Here is a 14,984-nt window from a genome sequence, read left to right as displayed (position 1 = left end):
AATAAGTATTCGCATTATTTAAAAAAACATATTTTTCTTGTCTTTCCGATCTTACACTTCATCCTCGTGTTTACCCTTTTAACCTAAATGATCACCTTAGGTATTTCTTTCCCACTTAACTTTGCACCTTCAGCAAATGTGGACGCACTACATCTGCCTTTCATCTTTGTTATTAATATAGATTGTAAATAGCTAAGGCCCCAGCACATCTTTATGGCAAGACAGTTATAACAGCTTGCCAACCTGAAAATATTCATTTAATGGCAAAATAATTTTTTTGTACAAATTACCTCAATCCAGTGACTGCTTTCTACAACACCTTTTCTGTGGCATCTTATCAAATAAAAACCTATATATATATATATATGTGTGTATGTATGTATGTATGTATGTATGTATGTATGTATGTATGTATGTATGTGTGTGTGTGTGTGTGTGTGTGTGTGTGTGTGTGTGTGTGTGTGTGTGCGCACGTGTGTGTGTGTATATATATATATATATATATATATATATATGTGTGTGTGATATGTGTGATGTGAGTGTGAGTGTGTGTGTATACAGTGCATTCAGAAAGTATTCAGACCCTTTCACTTTTTCCACATTTTGCTACGTTACACCCTTATTTTAAAATGGATTATATTCTTTTTTTTAAATCATCAATCTACACACAATACCCCATAATAAAAAAGTGAAAACAGGTGTTCAGAAACTTTTGCAATGTAAATAAAAAGAAATAACTGAAATATCACATTTACATAAGTATTCAGACCCTTTGCTTTGACACTCAAAATTGACCTTATGTTCATCCTGTTTCCATTGATTATCCTTGAGATGTTTCTACAGTCCACCAGTGGTAAACTAAATTGATTGGACATGATTTGGAAAGACACACACCTGTCTATATAAGGTCCCACATTTGACAGTACATGTCAGAGCAAAAACCAAGCCATGAAGACAAAGGAATTGTCCATAGACCTCTGAGACAGGATTGTGTCAAGACACAGATGTGGGGAAGGGTATAAAACAATTTGTGTAGCATTGCAGGTACCGAAGGGCACAGTGGCCTCCGTCATTCTTAAATGGAAGAACTTTTGACCCACCAGGACTCTTCATAGAGCTGGCCGCCCAGCCAAACTGAGCAATCAGGGGAGAAGAGTTTTGGTCAGGGAGATGACCAATAACCCGATGGTCACTCTGACAGAGCTCCAGAGTTCCTCTGCGAAGATGGGAGAACCTTCCAGAATGACAACTATATCTGCAACACTCCACCAATCAGGCCTTTATGGTCGAGTGGCCAGACGGAAGCCACTCCTCAGTAAAAGCCACATGACAGCCCGCTTAGAGTTTGCCAAAAGGCACCTAAAGGACTCTCAGACCATGAGAAACAAGATTATCTGGTCTGATGAAACCAAGATTGATCTCTTTGGCTTGAATGCCAAGCGGCACTGTTCATCACCTGGCCAATACCATACCTATGGTGAAGCATGGTGGTGGCAGCATCATGCTGTGGGGATGTTTATCAGCGGCAGGAACTGGGAGGCTAGTCAGGATCGAGGGAAAGATGAACCGAGCAAAGTACAGAGAGATCCTTGATGAAAACCTGCTCCAGAGCGTTCTGGACCTCAGACTGGGGCAGAGATTCACCTTCCAACAGGACAACAACCCTAAGCACACAGCCAAGAAAACGCAGGAGTGGCTTTGTGACAAGTCTGTGAATGTCCTTGAGTGGCCCAGCCAGAGCCCGGACTTGAACCCGATTGAACATCTCTGGAGGGACCTGAAAATAGCTGTGCATCGACGCTCCCCATCCAACCTGACAGAGCTTGAGAGGATCTGCAGAGAAGAATGGGAGAAATTACCCAAATACAGATGTGCCAAGCTTGCAGCGTCACACCCAAGAAGACTTGAGGCTGTAATCGCTGCCAAAGGTGCCTCAACAAAGTACCGAGTAAAGGGTCTGAATACTGATGTAAATGTGATATTTCAGTTATTTCTTTATTACTTTGCAAAAATTTCTAAACACCTGTTTTCACTTTTTTATTATGGGGTATTGTGTGTAGATTGATGATAAAAAAATGAACTTAATCCATTTTAAAATAAGGCTGTAGCGAAGCAAAATGTGGAAAAAGTGAAGGGGTCTGAATACTTTCTGAATGCACTATACACTATATATGGACTGACCTCCTCCACAGGCACACTCCCACCTGCACCCTCCGCTCTGCTGCTGCCAATCTCCTATCCCCCCCCCCTCCGGACCAAACTCAGATCCTGGGGGGACAGGGCTTTCTCCATCGCTGCTCCCACCCTATGGAACTCACTACCCCAAACCGTCAGAGACTCCTCCTCACTCACCACATTCAAAACATCACTGAAGTCTCACCTGTTCAGTACTGCCTTCAACCACTGAAGGTCACCTCACCTTCTGTCTCCTTTCTCTGTTCGTTTACTTATTTATCTATTTATTCACTTCCCTATGTTCTTTAAATCCCTGTAAAGTGTCTTTGAGTGTATGAAAAGCGCTATATAAATGTAATGCATTATTATTATTATTATTATATATTCACTGGCTTTTCTCCATACATCCTGTTGATCAAATCCTCAAATAAAACTAATTTGATTTGGCAAACAGTTTTTCCCTTTCAAAAAATCTTTTGACTCTGCATACATATGTTACTCATTTAGAACTCTTTAACATTGTTTTTTAATTAAATCTGTTTTATAGATATTTACAAAATAAAAGGTATGAAAGAATGTGGTGAAAAAGCATTGGATCGAAGATTAGTTATGACTTACTAAATAACAAAACGTACTTGAGGACAAAATAGCATCCTCAAGTTCTTGCGTTCTGATCTAATTAAGTTATAATTTTCTAAATGCCTTGATACCACTTCCTAAGCAATGGATTTTGTGCATTTCGCAACAATATGTCAGGCTAACATGACTGCCGTTCTCCATTTTTCGTGTTTGAACAGAAATGATTCTTTTAACACTCCTAACCCACTGGGACCATTCCAACATGGGTTGGACCTCTGTAACCAACTATAGTATTCCCACAGTGTCTATCACATTCCTTACAAACTTCCCCTTCCAGTGGTCTCAAATGACCCATATCAGCCCAACCGCTGACCATAGATTATCACTTGAACTACCACAAAGGCATTTTCTATGTCTTACAAGACATCCCTGACTGCAATGCTTGTAAATCAGTAACCACAGCATCACAATTTGAACATAAAATCTCTGAATCATTTTGAACATTATAGGAGATTCCACAGTATTTTACAATATACTCCAAAGACGTACAGGCATGTAGGTTAATTGGCTGGGTAAATGTAAAACATTGTCCCTAGTGGGTGTAGGATAGTGTTAATGTACGGGGATCACTGGGCGGCACGGACTTGGAGGGCCGAAAAGGCCTGTTTCCGGCTGTATATATATGATATATGATATGATATGATTGCATTGTTATAAAAGAAAGCAAAGGCATGAAAGCTTCATACAGTAACCGCTAATACACCATTTTCAATGTTTCAGATTCAGTACATGTTCCTGACAAGTTTTGCACTGCACAGAATCCTCAATGTTATTACATGTGCGCAACAGATATTTATTTTTAATATTTTCCTTAATCACAAATATATCCAATAAAACTTCATAAAAAGCCAGGGCTTGAGGTGGTTCTTTGTAAATTCTGTAGATTCAATTTGAGTCACAATGTAAGTGGACAAGAGCTGTTACAAGCTTCTCAATGGAGAATATATTTAACCCTATATCATTATATTCAGGAAATGTATATGCAAATAGATAAAATCATTGCAATTAAGTACACGATTGCTTTAATCTTTGATTAGTAATGCTTTGTAAAATTCCAATTGCTGCATGAAATTGGAACAATATTTACACTTGTGTTTCTTCCCAAAATCATTTCTAAAAGACAGGATTACAAAAGTTGTTATACTGACTTTACTTGGAAAGGGAAGAATTTTGAGTGAAATAGATTATGGTCCAAGATTTCACTTACTTTATAGACAAAAAATAAGCTTATAACTTTTTTCTTTTTTTTTAAAACATGCTGACAAATCAATCTCACTCTTGGGAAGTTCCATAGGAGCTTGACAAAGAATGATCATGAAATGTTTTATTTTACAACAAAGGCCTGAGAAATTGTTTGTTCTTACACCAATGTCTCATGGATGATTTACATATCCACTGAAGTAATGATGGGAATATAACTCTTGTAGATAAGAAATAATTTGATTTGAAAACACTCAACAACTTGTTGATAGCAAAGTAGATGAAAGGGGATTTGATGGAAGTGAGAATTGTAATAACATTATGAAATATGGGATAGGGCAGATGGGAAAACGCATTTTCAGTTGTCCAGAATGAAAGGATATTTAGGACAGAAAATGGAGAAACCCCAAGGCATAAATGGTTGTAAAGCTATGGCAAATACCAACAATTTTATTGACTGATGCAGATACAGTCGTTCAGAACAGCTGGTGGAAAGAAAGAGACATAAAGGAACTTTACAGAAAAAGTAACAGTGGGATTTGAATTATTGCTCAAAGAGAAGAAAAGTGCTAATGTTGTGGAGTCATAGTCATACAGCGTGGAAACAGGCCCTTCAGCCCAACTTGCCAATGCCGACCAACATGCCCCATCTACACAAGTTCCACCAGCCTGTGTTTGGCCCATATATCTCTCTAAACCTATCCTATCAATGTACCTGTCCAAATGTTTCTCAGACGTTGTGCTGGTACCTGCCTCAACTACCTCCTCCGGCAGCATGTTCCATATATCTACAACACCTTGTCTAAAAAAGTTGCCCCTTATGTTCCTACTAAATCTTTCCCCCACACTTTAAACCTATGTCCCCTGGTTCATGATTCCCCTACTCTGGATAAAAGACTGTACATTTACCCATTTATTCCTGTCATGATCTTATAGACCTCTCTCTATCAGATCATCCCTCATCTACCCACACTCCAAGGAATAAAGTCCTTGCCTGCTCAACCTCTCCCTATAGCTCAGGGCCTCGAGTCCTGGCAACATCCTCGTAGATCTTTTAGGCACCCTTTCCACCTGAACAACATCTATCCTATAACAGGGCAACCAAAACTGAACCAACCACACATTCATCTCCCCTATCCTTCTGTTTATACCCTAACTAGCAAGTGGCACTGGAGGAAATCCAGAGACTACTACCCCAGAGGCCCCACTTTTCAGCCTTTTACCTAACTCCCTATATTCATACTACAGAGCCTCCTTCCTTTTCTTAACTATATCATTTGTTCATCTGTATTAAACTCTGTATTAATAATATAAGAAAATAACTGCAGATGCTGGTACAAATCGAAGGTTTTTATTCACAAAATGCTGGAGTAACTCAGCAGGTCAGGCAGCATCTTGGGAGAGAAGGAATGGTGACGTTTCGGGTCGAGACCCTTCTTCAGTCCGAAACGTCACCCATTCCTTCTCTCCCGAGATGCTGCCTGACCTGCTGAGTTACTCCAGCATTTTGTGAATAATAACTCTGTATTAAACTCCATTAACCTTTCCTTGTCTACCTGCCCAATCGATCAAGATCCTGCTGTAATTTTTGATAACCATCTTCACCATCTGCAATATCACCCACTTTAGTGTCATCTGCAAACCTACTAATCATGCCTTGTATGTTCTCATCTAAATCATTGATAAACTGTAGATGTCAAACAGCAATAGGCCCACCTCTGAACCATTTATATGGGAAAAACGATATAATTCTATGGTGAATTAATTAAGTTTATAAAATGCTTAATTTCCCTGACATATGCATTCCATTGTTGCACTTTTATAACTCAACCTGAAATCTACCAGCATCACAAAAGGTCCTTGCGATTTTCATCTCCACGCTAGAAAGAAAGGTGTGCAGTACGAGGATTGTGAATGCAGAACTATGCTAACTCTCACACTAACGTCAATCCTAATGAGAACCTTACAGACAAGTGCCCAGGTAGACTGTGAGGTCTATAATCATGTATCAGTAAGCAAAGGCAAATGGGAATCCTTTGCAGCTTGAATTGGGTGAATTTATAATGGGAATAAGGAAATGGCAGAGATATTAAACACATGCTTTGAAAGAATACACAAAAAAATTGCAAAATAAAAACAAGGGGAAATACAAGAATCAAGTGAGATTGTGAAACCGTAGGAAATGAGTATTATTCAAAAATATTACTGAAGAAGTTGAAATGACTCAAAACTAATAAATCCCAGAGAGCCAATAATCAACATCCCATGTTTTGGAATGTGCATTGCCAAGTAATATACAAATTCCTGCACAGGAAGACCTACTGCAATCTCAGTGGTTCCATGGAATTACTTATACTCATATTGCTCTTCTACAGTGATGTGCAAAAGGAGTTCACGCATGCATGGATATCATTCACTTCTCAACAATAATCAATCCTTCCTGTTTCTCAGAAGGTTGGAATATTGGACTGGCTTCCAGTATTACTGGATAATGGAATTGCGACAGTTATCTGGAGACCTCGGACTTCCAGTATCTTGTTTTAATGATTAGAGAAAAGCTGCAATTGCTGCTGCTCATCTTCAAATGTAATTGGTGCCAACTCAGGGTGGCACAGAGGCGCATTGGAGTGGCACAGTGGTAGCGTTGCTGCCTCACTGCGCCAGAGATCCAGGTTTGGTCCTGACTACGGGTGCTGTCTGTTTGCATGTTGGCCCTGTGAGTGCATGAGGTTTTCTCCGGGTGCTCTGGTTTCCTCCCACATTCTAAACATGTGCAGCGTTGTAGATTCATTGGCTTCTGTAAATTGCCCCGAGTGTTCAAGAATTGAAACTGGGATGACATAGAACTCGTGAACGGGTGATCATTGGTCAGTGCAGACTTGGTGGGTCAAAGAGCCTGTTTTCACGCTGAATCGCTAAAACTAAACTAAACCCAGCAGGCATCACGTCTTATTGCAAGAAGTTGCAGTGGACCTTGGAACCTCACTACACAGCACAATCTCCCTTTCACTGCTCTTCACGCAACCCATTCTTGGTCAATACAACCTAAATGGTGGTATTGACTTTTATCATCCTTTTTCATAAGAGGCCGATCATAATATTCATATTGACTACCAAGACAATTCCCCTATATCCAATTTAATTTGCTAACACTAAACAAGTTACTTTAATGCATCAGGATGTTGCCCGAAATGCTGTAGATAAAATTATCAAAAAATAATCTTAAAGCCAGAAACTAGATTAGCAATCCGAAAATGCAACAGCATCGGGATCCTATGCTCGGATTATCTTTGGCTGAGTGTCCATTAAATAGTACTATCACATTCTCCGAAGCATCAATACCTCCAGGCTTTACTGGTTTCAAGTTAAAATGGTGCTGAGGTGTTAATAATACCTTGGACTCCAAGTCAATATCAATAGTCAATAGTCGTTTATTTGTCACATACACATAAATGTGTAGTGAAATGAAACATTACCCGCAGTTAAACAATAAGACCAATAAGAATAATCAATAAAAATGCAATACACATACAATCACAACTAACACCAAACAAAAAGAAACATCCATCACAGTGAGTCTCCTCCAGTCCCTCCTCACTGTGATGGAAGGCCAAAAATGTCTTTTTCTCTTCCCTGCCGTCTTCTCCATGCATTAGTGAATGTTAACCAGCTCTTCGCTATTTAAAATTAGATGTAGCAGAACGGATCAGTCTCCCCATTAATGTCAAGTATGTGGATTAAAATCATCTGATCGGTGACTTTTAGTTAGGCAAAGGGAACATCTTTTGAAAGATAACCAATTTCAATTGGCGTTTATTTTAATTGGTAATTGGCAATGCATTTTTTTTTTAAATCTCCAGTCAACTGGAGAGAATACCACTGGTGGTCAAGATGGCAAATTATAAACAACTTGGCCATGAGGAATTTTCTTTTTAAATCAATCAACATAAGAAAGACCACTGACACCTTAAAGTGGATAGAATGGATAAAGAAGTGGAAAAAGCATATACAAGCTGGTTACATTCACTCTTTTACACAATTACTGCAGCCCCAAGCAAATCATAAAGGCTCCTTCAATGTCTAAAGAAGAACAACCTGTTGGATACTTTACTGTTTTGCTGTTCACTAATGTTTCAGCAACCCATGGTATTGTTTCTAAATGAAAGTCTTAGAAACTGTGCCTTTCATTATAATATGAAGAACCAGAATAAGATGCTGGTTTAAACCAAAGATGGACACAGAAAGCTGGAGTAACTCAGTATCTCTGGAGAAAAGGAATAGGTGATGTTTTGGGTCGAGACCCTTCTTCAGACTGAAAGTCAGGGGAAAGGGAAACGAGATGAATTCATATAATGACATTATAATGACAGCAGTGTTTCGGTCAGCTTTCACCAGGTGGCACACCATTCTCACTGTCTTCAAATTAAATATGAATTCACAAAGTTGGTTATTTTAAGTCACTATTGGGTAGCATATACATATTATATATATGATTTTCTAAATAGCATTAAAAATTGGAAAATAATATCTATTCACAGACTCCACAGCACCCATTCTTTCATATTCTTCAAAGACCTTCAGATTAGGGTGCAGCGGTGGTGCAAGGGTTAAATTACCAACCAATAATTCAAAGGTCTAGACTAACAATCTAGAGACCATAAACAGCAGCAAAGGAACTTAAATTCAATTAGTAATTGAGAATTAGAAATAACCAACAAGTCTTAGGGATGAAAATCACAAAAACTACCAGATCATCATTCAAACCCATTTGGTTCAATGTCCATTAGGAAATCTGAGAAAATCTACCATCCTTACCCAGTCTGGCCTGGATGAAACCCTGCACCCACCTCGAGGTGACACTTAAATACCCTTCAAAATGGATGAGCAAACCAGTCATATGAAATAGGGAGGGAATAGAAATCTTGGAACTCCATATCCAACAACATTACGGGAGTACATTCATCTGAAAGACTTCCGAGGATGAAGATGATGGCACACTGCCACGCCAAGATAATTAGGGATGGAAAATAAATACATGTGAGTAATGCTCAGATCATTCTGCAAACATACACATGAATCCAGAATGATGTGATACCTGAGCAAAAAACAAAAAGCTGGAGGAACTTAGTGGGTCAGGTCACACCTCCCCTTCTTTCTTTTTTGTTGACAACATTTTGTTTCCTTTTCACTTCCAGCCTTTGTCACATTCTCCACCTATCTACCAATCACCACCCCCCTCCTCACCTGATCCAATCTAGCACTCCCCTGACATCAGTCTGAAGAAGGGTCTTGACTCGGAATGTCACCCATTCCTGCTCTCCAGATTAGTGGTTGAGAGATGGGAAGGACTGGCAGCTCAACATTCCAGGGCTTAGACTGTTCTGGCTGGACGGGATGTGAAGGAAGAGGTGGGATTGCAATATTTCTCAAGGAGTCTTTTACTGTTGTAAGGAGGGAGCATAAACCAGAACATTCTTCAAATTAAGTCAGATCCAGAAAAAAAAATGATGATTGATTTGTTGAATGTTGGTTGCTACGTCTTCAAATAGAAGATAAAATATGAAATTCGTAGGTTAGGCACAAAGGAGAGTGGAAAAGACAAGGTAATAATGGTTGGTTGTTGGAATTTCCCAAAGGTTTTGAAGAGGCAGAATTTTTAAACTCCACCCAAGGATAGGTTTGAAATTCAGATCCTGAATTGGGGAAGAATAATTTCAAAAGGATCAGACAGGACCTGGCAATGGTGGACCAGGAACATCAACTTGCAAGTATACTATTCGTGTCATCACACAACTGTTTGCCAATAGCGAGCAAATTTTAGTGCCACGCCGTTGGCCTCTGCAAGATCCTTTACAGTGCATGTGTCATGCAGCATATCACAGCTCAGGAGATGTTCCATAGTCTGGAAGCCCCGTCCGCACTCGCAGTCTGCCGCATCATCTTCAGTACATCCCCACTTCAGCATGTTCGATTTGCTCCTCCCCGCGCCTGTCCGCAGTCTGTTGAGACTGCGCCAGGTTATCCACGGTTGGTCGGAATCTGGTGGGAGTTTCTCAGAGGGATCGATTGGTAACTTGCTGGTAACTTGGAGGGAACTTGCTGGTAAATCAACAGACAACACTCTTTCTCACGTGTACCTATACCATCCAAGTCAACATTGACCCATCCACTGAAGCATACAAGAATTATCTCACCAATCCATATCCTCCAGAGATGTTGTCTGACCCACTGAATTACTCCAGCACTTTGTATTTTGCTTAAGAATATGGTCCTTACATTCAATGTCCACAAAAAAAAGGTCCTGTACCAATCTATCCCTATTGCGCAATGCTGCCTCTGATTCAATGTCCATGATGATATCCTGGAAAACATAGGAAAATAACTGCAGATGCTGGTACAAATCGAAGGTATCACAAAATGCTGAAGTAACTCAGCGGGTCAGGCAGCATCTCTGGAGAGAAGGAATGGGTGACGTTTCCAGTCTGAAGAAGGGTCTCGACCCGAAACGTCACCCATTCCTGCTCTCCAGAGATGCTGCCTGACCCGCTGAGTTACTCCAGCATTTTGTGATATCCTGGAAAACATAAATCACTTTCTATATCTCAGGAGATATCTCTCAGTGAAGGTAAACAGTGCTTTCCATGTGTTAGTACAACCTTTGATCACATCAAGAAAAGAGTATTTTTTTGATTAAGTCCTTGAATGCAGCATAAAACTCAGTCTACTGGGAAGCAGTGATCGATGCCCACTTTTTGAGCTTGTTAGACTTGGACTACAGCAACACCAACTACACTCTCTCTATAATATCCTCCAAATCCATTTAAGCTATACAAGGTCAGTGCCTCATCAGCCAAAATCCTTATCATCGCAACGAGAATTAAATTTTGTTGATTTTGTTGTGCAGATCACACCATTCACATGCCCAATATCAAACTGCTGAAAATGACACTCTGTTACGTGAGAGATTCATCAGATTATGTGAATGTGCACATTTTCACAGATAAACAGTTCGAAATAAATTCCTTCAAACAGGAATACTTTCAACTCAATTCTACACTGTGTGTGGAAGTGGAAAAACTGCTGATGTGGGGAAAATGAAATAAAAACAGAAAATGCTGGAAATCCTCAGCAGATCAAGTAGAATCTGTGGAGAAGAAAGCAGTTAATGCTTCAGGTCAAAAACAAATCTACTTCACTCTTGTGAAAGGGAATAAACAAGTTAGTGCAACACGTGTCAGGCAATATGTGAACAAAATTCAGCCAGATCTTTTAATATGAATTGCTCTTGAACTGAAGTTACTCTAAAGTGTGACTATTTCACAGGTGCTTGTTTCATTATCTCCAATTAAGCATATTATTTATAGGTATAAATGAAACATCAATGCTCCTTCTAGGTTTTGTGGTTGAGGATGAGAAAGAAGTTGGCACCAGAGAGAGGCGACATTTTATTTATGTTGTCTGACACCCAAATCCATCTTTTACGCCACCTACCTGGTAATGCTGCAATGTACTCTTACTCTTAACTCTAGCTTATTTGGTTATTCCCCATTTGTACCTTAGTCATTTTTTGCACTAATTGGATCAGCTCTACAATCTTGCACCATTTTACTGTCTTGCTACCATTTTATTTGCTGCGGTATTTATCATTAATGTATATTGTTTACTCGGTGAGGTTCATGTGAACTAGAAATTTGCACCCTGTGTGTATATATGATAGATCTGAATCTGAGATATTAATTATTAAATCCTGCAAGTTTATACGAGGCAATTTTTCAGGGAAAAAAATTTGCGATTTAAGTACATAAATAAAAATTTATCCAAATATATCTAATGTAGAAGAATAAAGAATGTACAAAAAATTCATATAAATCTATTCCAATAAGTGCTTTTTGCATGTGTAATATTCTGGTTCTCTTATGCATAGAAACAATATAAACCAACCAGCCTTTTGAACATCATGGTGTTTACTGTTGAAAGTAAAATAGCCTGAAAGTTGACATCATGCCCAGAAAATGTAGACTTTAAACTTTCTGGTTGTGGGTCAAAGAAATATATATATTCATGTAGTTCCACAGAATTTGCAATTAGGAAGCTAACACACAAAGTCTATTAAGTAAAAAGGAGTAAATTTATAACACATTAACATGACATTTGCATCTGTCTATATATCAATATCTATTTCCCCCAAATTAACACAAGGGTAATTAGGCAATTTATGTAGTACAGGGCGGTTAATGATATCCATGCAGAATACCTTATGTTGTTCTTGCTGAAATGACCTGTGGTCAACATCTGCTTCATTCCGCTCTTGCAATGCTGTCCGATGTGCTTCACTCTTCTCAATTTTGTGTTCTGTTTCAGGACCGTTAACCCTATCCTCCTGGACTTCAGTCTGAAACAAATCCAGAAGATAATTACAGAAACACAGCAATGAAGCAGTAATACCAACATTAGAATGAATATATATTTGAACAAAGAAAGATCATACACTGATTCTGGATTTCCTCAGATGCAAAGAAAAAATATTATACATCAATACAAAAACTAGAAACTCAATCAAGTTTTCTTGTGTTGTGCTAAATCACAAATTATTTAATATCACTATGTCATCTTGCAGTTTTTTTTAAATTACACCCATGAAAAGCAGCCACTCATTTTCTGTTGCAAGATGGGATTTTACACTTCCGACTCTGTACTGTGGATTCTCTTTCTGAACCTGCAGGTTTACACACATAACTGAGCCACAATATCAACCAATTGGACATCCGTTATACAACATAAGTGATCAATACCCAAGCCAAAGGATGAACAGGACTCCATTTCAACAGTAGCGCTTGAGACTGCTCTTTCATTAAAAGAAGCTCTTTTATATTGATTTTGACTTAAATAATGAGAAAGCTTATCCAAAAATCTTTAGCATTTCAGCTGAAGTCAAGGAAATCAATGCAACCATTTCCCATTTGAACAGCACATGCGAATTTTATGTACCAGAGACAAGTCAAAGTCCAAATTCGGATAAATCTATAACTTTTTGTCAATAAAACATAAAGCTGACAAATGCTATTTTAAGCAATTAAACCCTTCCCATGATAATCAATTTCTGCACATTGTTATTAATTGTATTTAAATTCCACTTCAAATATTTCAAGGTAAAATCTTAGTTAGGCAAAGGGTATTCTTCAGTAATCAGAATACAACTATCAGGACAATGGGCATATCATTTCATTTTAGATGGGTGTCAATTAATCTTTGCAATTAATGAGATAATTCCTTTGAAATGATTTATTTTAACACATGTTAACTCAAGACGTTTTCCAGTGATTATCCAAGCAGGAAGAAAATGTTTCTGTCTACCAATAGGCCAGAAGCTTTTGCCTGCTGAACACCTCTTTCAAAGGTGACATTGTTAAATGAGTGAAATCATTGCAGGTGAGCATGATTTTTATTTGAAACTAGACCAAGTGGACCCGTTGGGCCCAAACCTCTCCTGCATTGGTGTAGCACCCTCTCCTCCCCTCCCCCCCCCCCCCCCCCGCCCCCTATTTTTATCTGGAAAATGTTTCCGCGACGTGCCGAGATCCGCTATGATTCATTGAAGACTCCTCACGATCATGCCCGCGACACCCCGGCAACAGCCTAGTCGCCGGCAGTCGCCTTAAAATCGCATAAGTGGGACAGGCCCTTTAATATCCCCACTATTTAGCATTTTTGAATCTGATTGATAATATGTAATATGAATGTAATGTTTATGTTTAAGAAACAGACAGCTCTGAAATATTTGCTTCAGTGAGTAAATTTTCTCATATTATTTCTTGAGATTCAACAAACCATCACAAGAGCACAAACAAGGTTTAATTTACTAAATGAGCTATACAGCACAAAGGGAAACAGTTCTATGCACCTTCCCAGGGTCTGCTCTTTGCTAGGATAATTTTGACTACTTATAAAATGGCTTCAATGCAGCAAAACTTGTCATAGTTTCTCAGGAGCATTATCAAATTAAAATTAATGACAAATCATGAAAGGAGATATCAGGGCAGAATTTTTTTTATCAGATATGTACTCATGAGAAGCTGAAAGGAGGAAAGAATGGTAATGAAACAGAGAGAGAGATAAAAAGGAAATTCTAGAGCTCAGAGCTAAAGCAACCAAAGATATGACTACCAAAGATGAAATGATTATATTCAGGGATGTGCACAAAGATCGGACTGAAAGGGAATGGTTACTTTACAGCTATAGGGATGAATGAGATAACAGAAATAGGGAAGATCAGATAGACATTTGAAAAGTTGAATGAACATTTTTGAATTGAAGCATTGTGTTCCTTAGAGGCATGTTAGAAAACACAAGTGTGGTGGTAAAGCAAGATTTGATAGGACTTAGATCACAGGAAGCAAACCTCGATTATCTTAACTTTAGTTTGGAATGCAGGTGGCTGAGAGGTGATCGTGTAGAGGTTATGAAATCACGAGGGGAATGGATAGGGTGAATGCACTGAGGTTTTTACCCAGGGCAGGGAATCAAGAGCCAGAGAGGCAACATTTTCATTCATAGGGTGGTGGGTATATGAAACGAGATGCCAGAGGAGGTAGTTGAGACAGATACTGTAATAGCATTTAAACGACACTTGGACTGGTACATGGATAAGAAAGGTTTAGAGGGATACTAGACAAGTTGGGCCCAAACCTCTCCTGCATTGGTGCAGCACCCTCTCCTACCCCTCTCCCCACCTCCCCCTCCCCCCCTCCCACTTCCCCTTCTCCATCCCCCTCAACCCCCCTTATCCACCTTCCTCCCCCCCTTCCTCCCCCCCTCCCTCCCTCCCCCCCTCCCTCCCTCCCTCCCTCCTCCCTCCCTAGGAGATGGATTTAAACTTTAAAATGTGAATAACTTTAAAAATATAACACCGATTTCAATAAAACTACTTGGTTTACCATTAAAGTGATGACGGTGAGTAAGGTGGGCCTAAA

The 14,984-nt window shown here is 39.2% G+C and overlaps 1 protein-coding gene across 1 annotated transcript in view; it reads right to left on the bottom strand.

Annotated features, from left to right (window-relative positions):
* Window positions 1–14,984, bottom strand: part of LOC144593221 (uncharacterized) — a 303,417-nt gene that overhangs the window by 215,081 nt on the left and 73,352 nt on the right. Inside the window, exon 4 of the mRNA XM_078398723.1 lies at window positions 12,269–12,406. Coding sequence (XP_078254849.1) covers window positions 12,269–12,406 — 138 coding nt within the window. The remainder of the gene's footprint in view (window positions 1–12,268; window positions 12,407–14,984) is intronic.

The sequence above is a fragment of the Rhinoraja longicauda genome, chromosome 4, assembly GCF_053455715.1.
Source record: "Rhinoraja longicauda isolate Sanriku21f chromosome 4, sRhiLon1.1, whole genome shotgun sequence".
In the NCBI taxonomy this organism is placed as follows: Eukaryota; Metazoa; Chordata; class Chondrichthyes; order Rajiformes; family Arhynchobatidae; genus Rhinoraja; species Rhinoraja longicauda.
The sequence above is the reverse complement of the archived record's forward strand: the minus strand, read 5'-3'. Positions and strand labels throughout refer to the sequence as shown.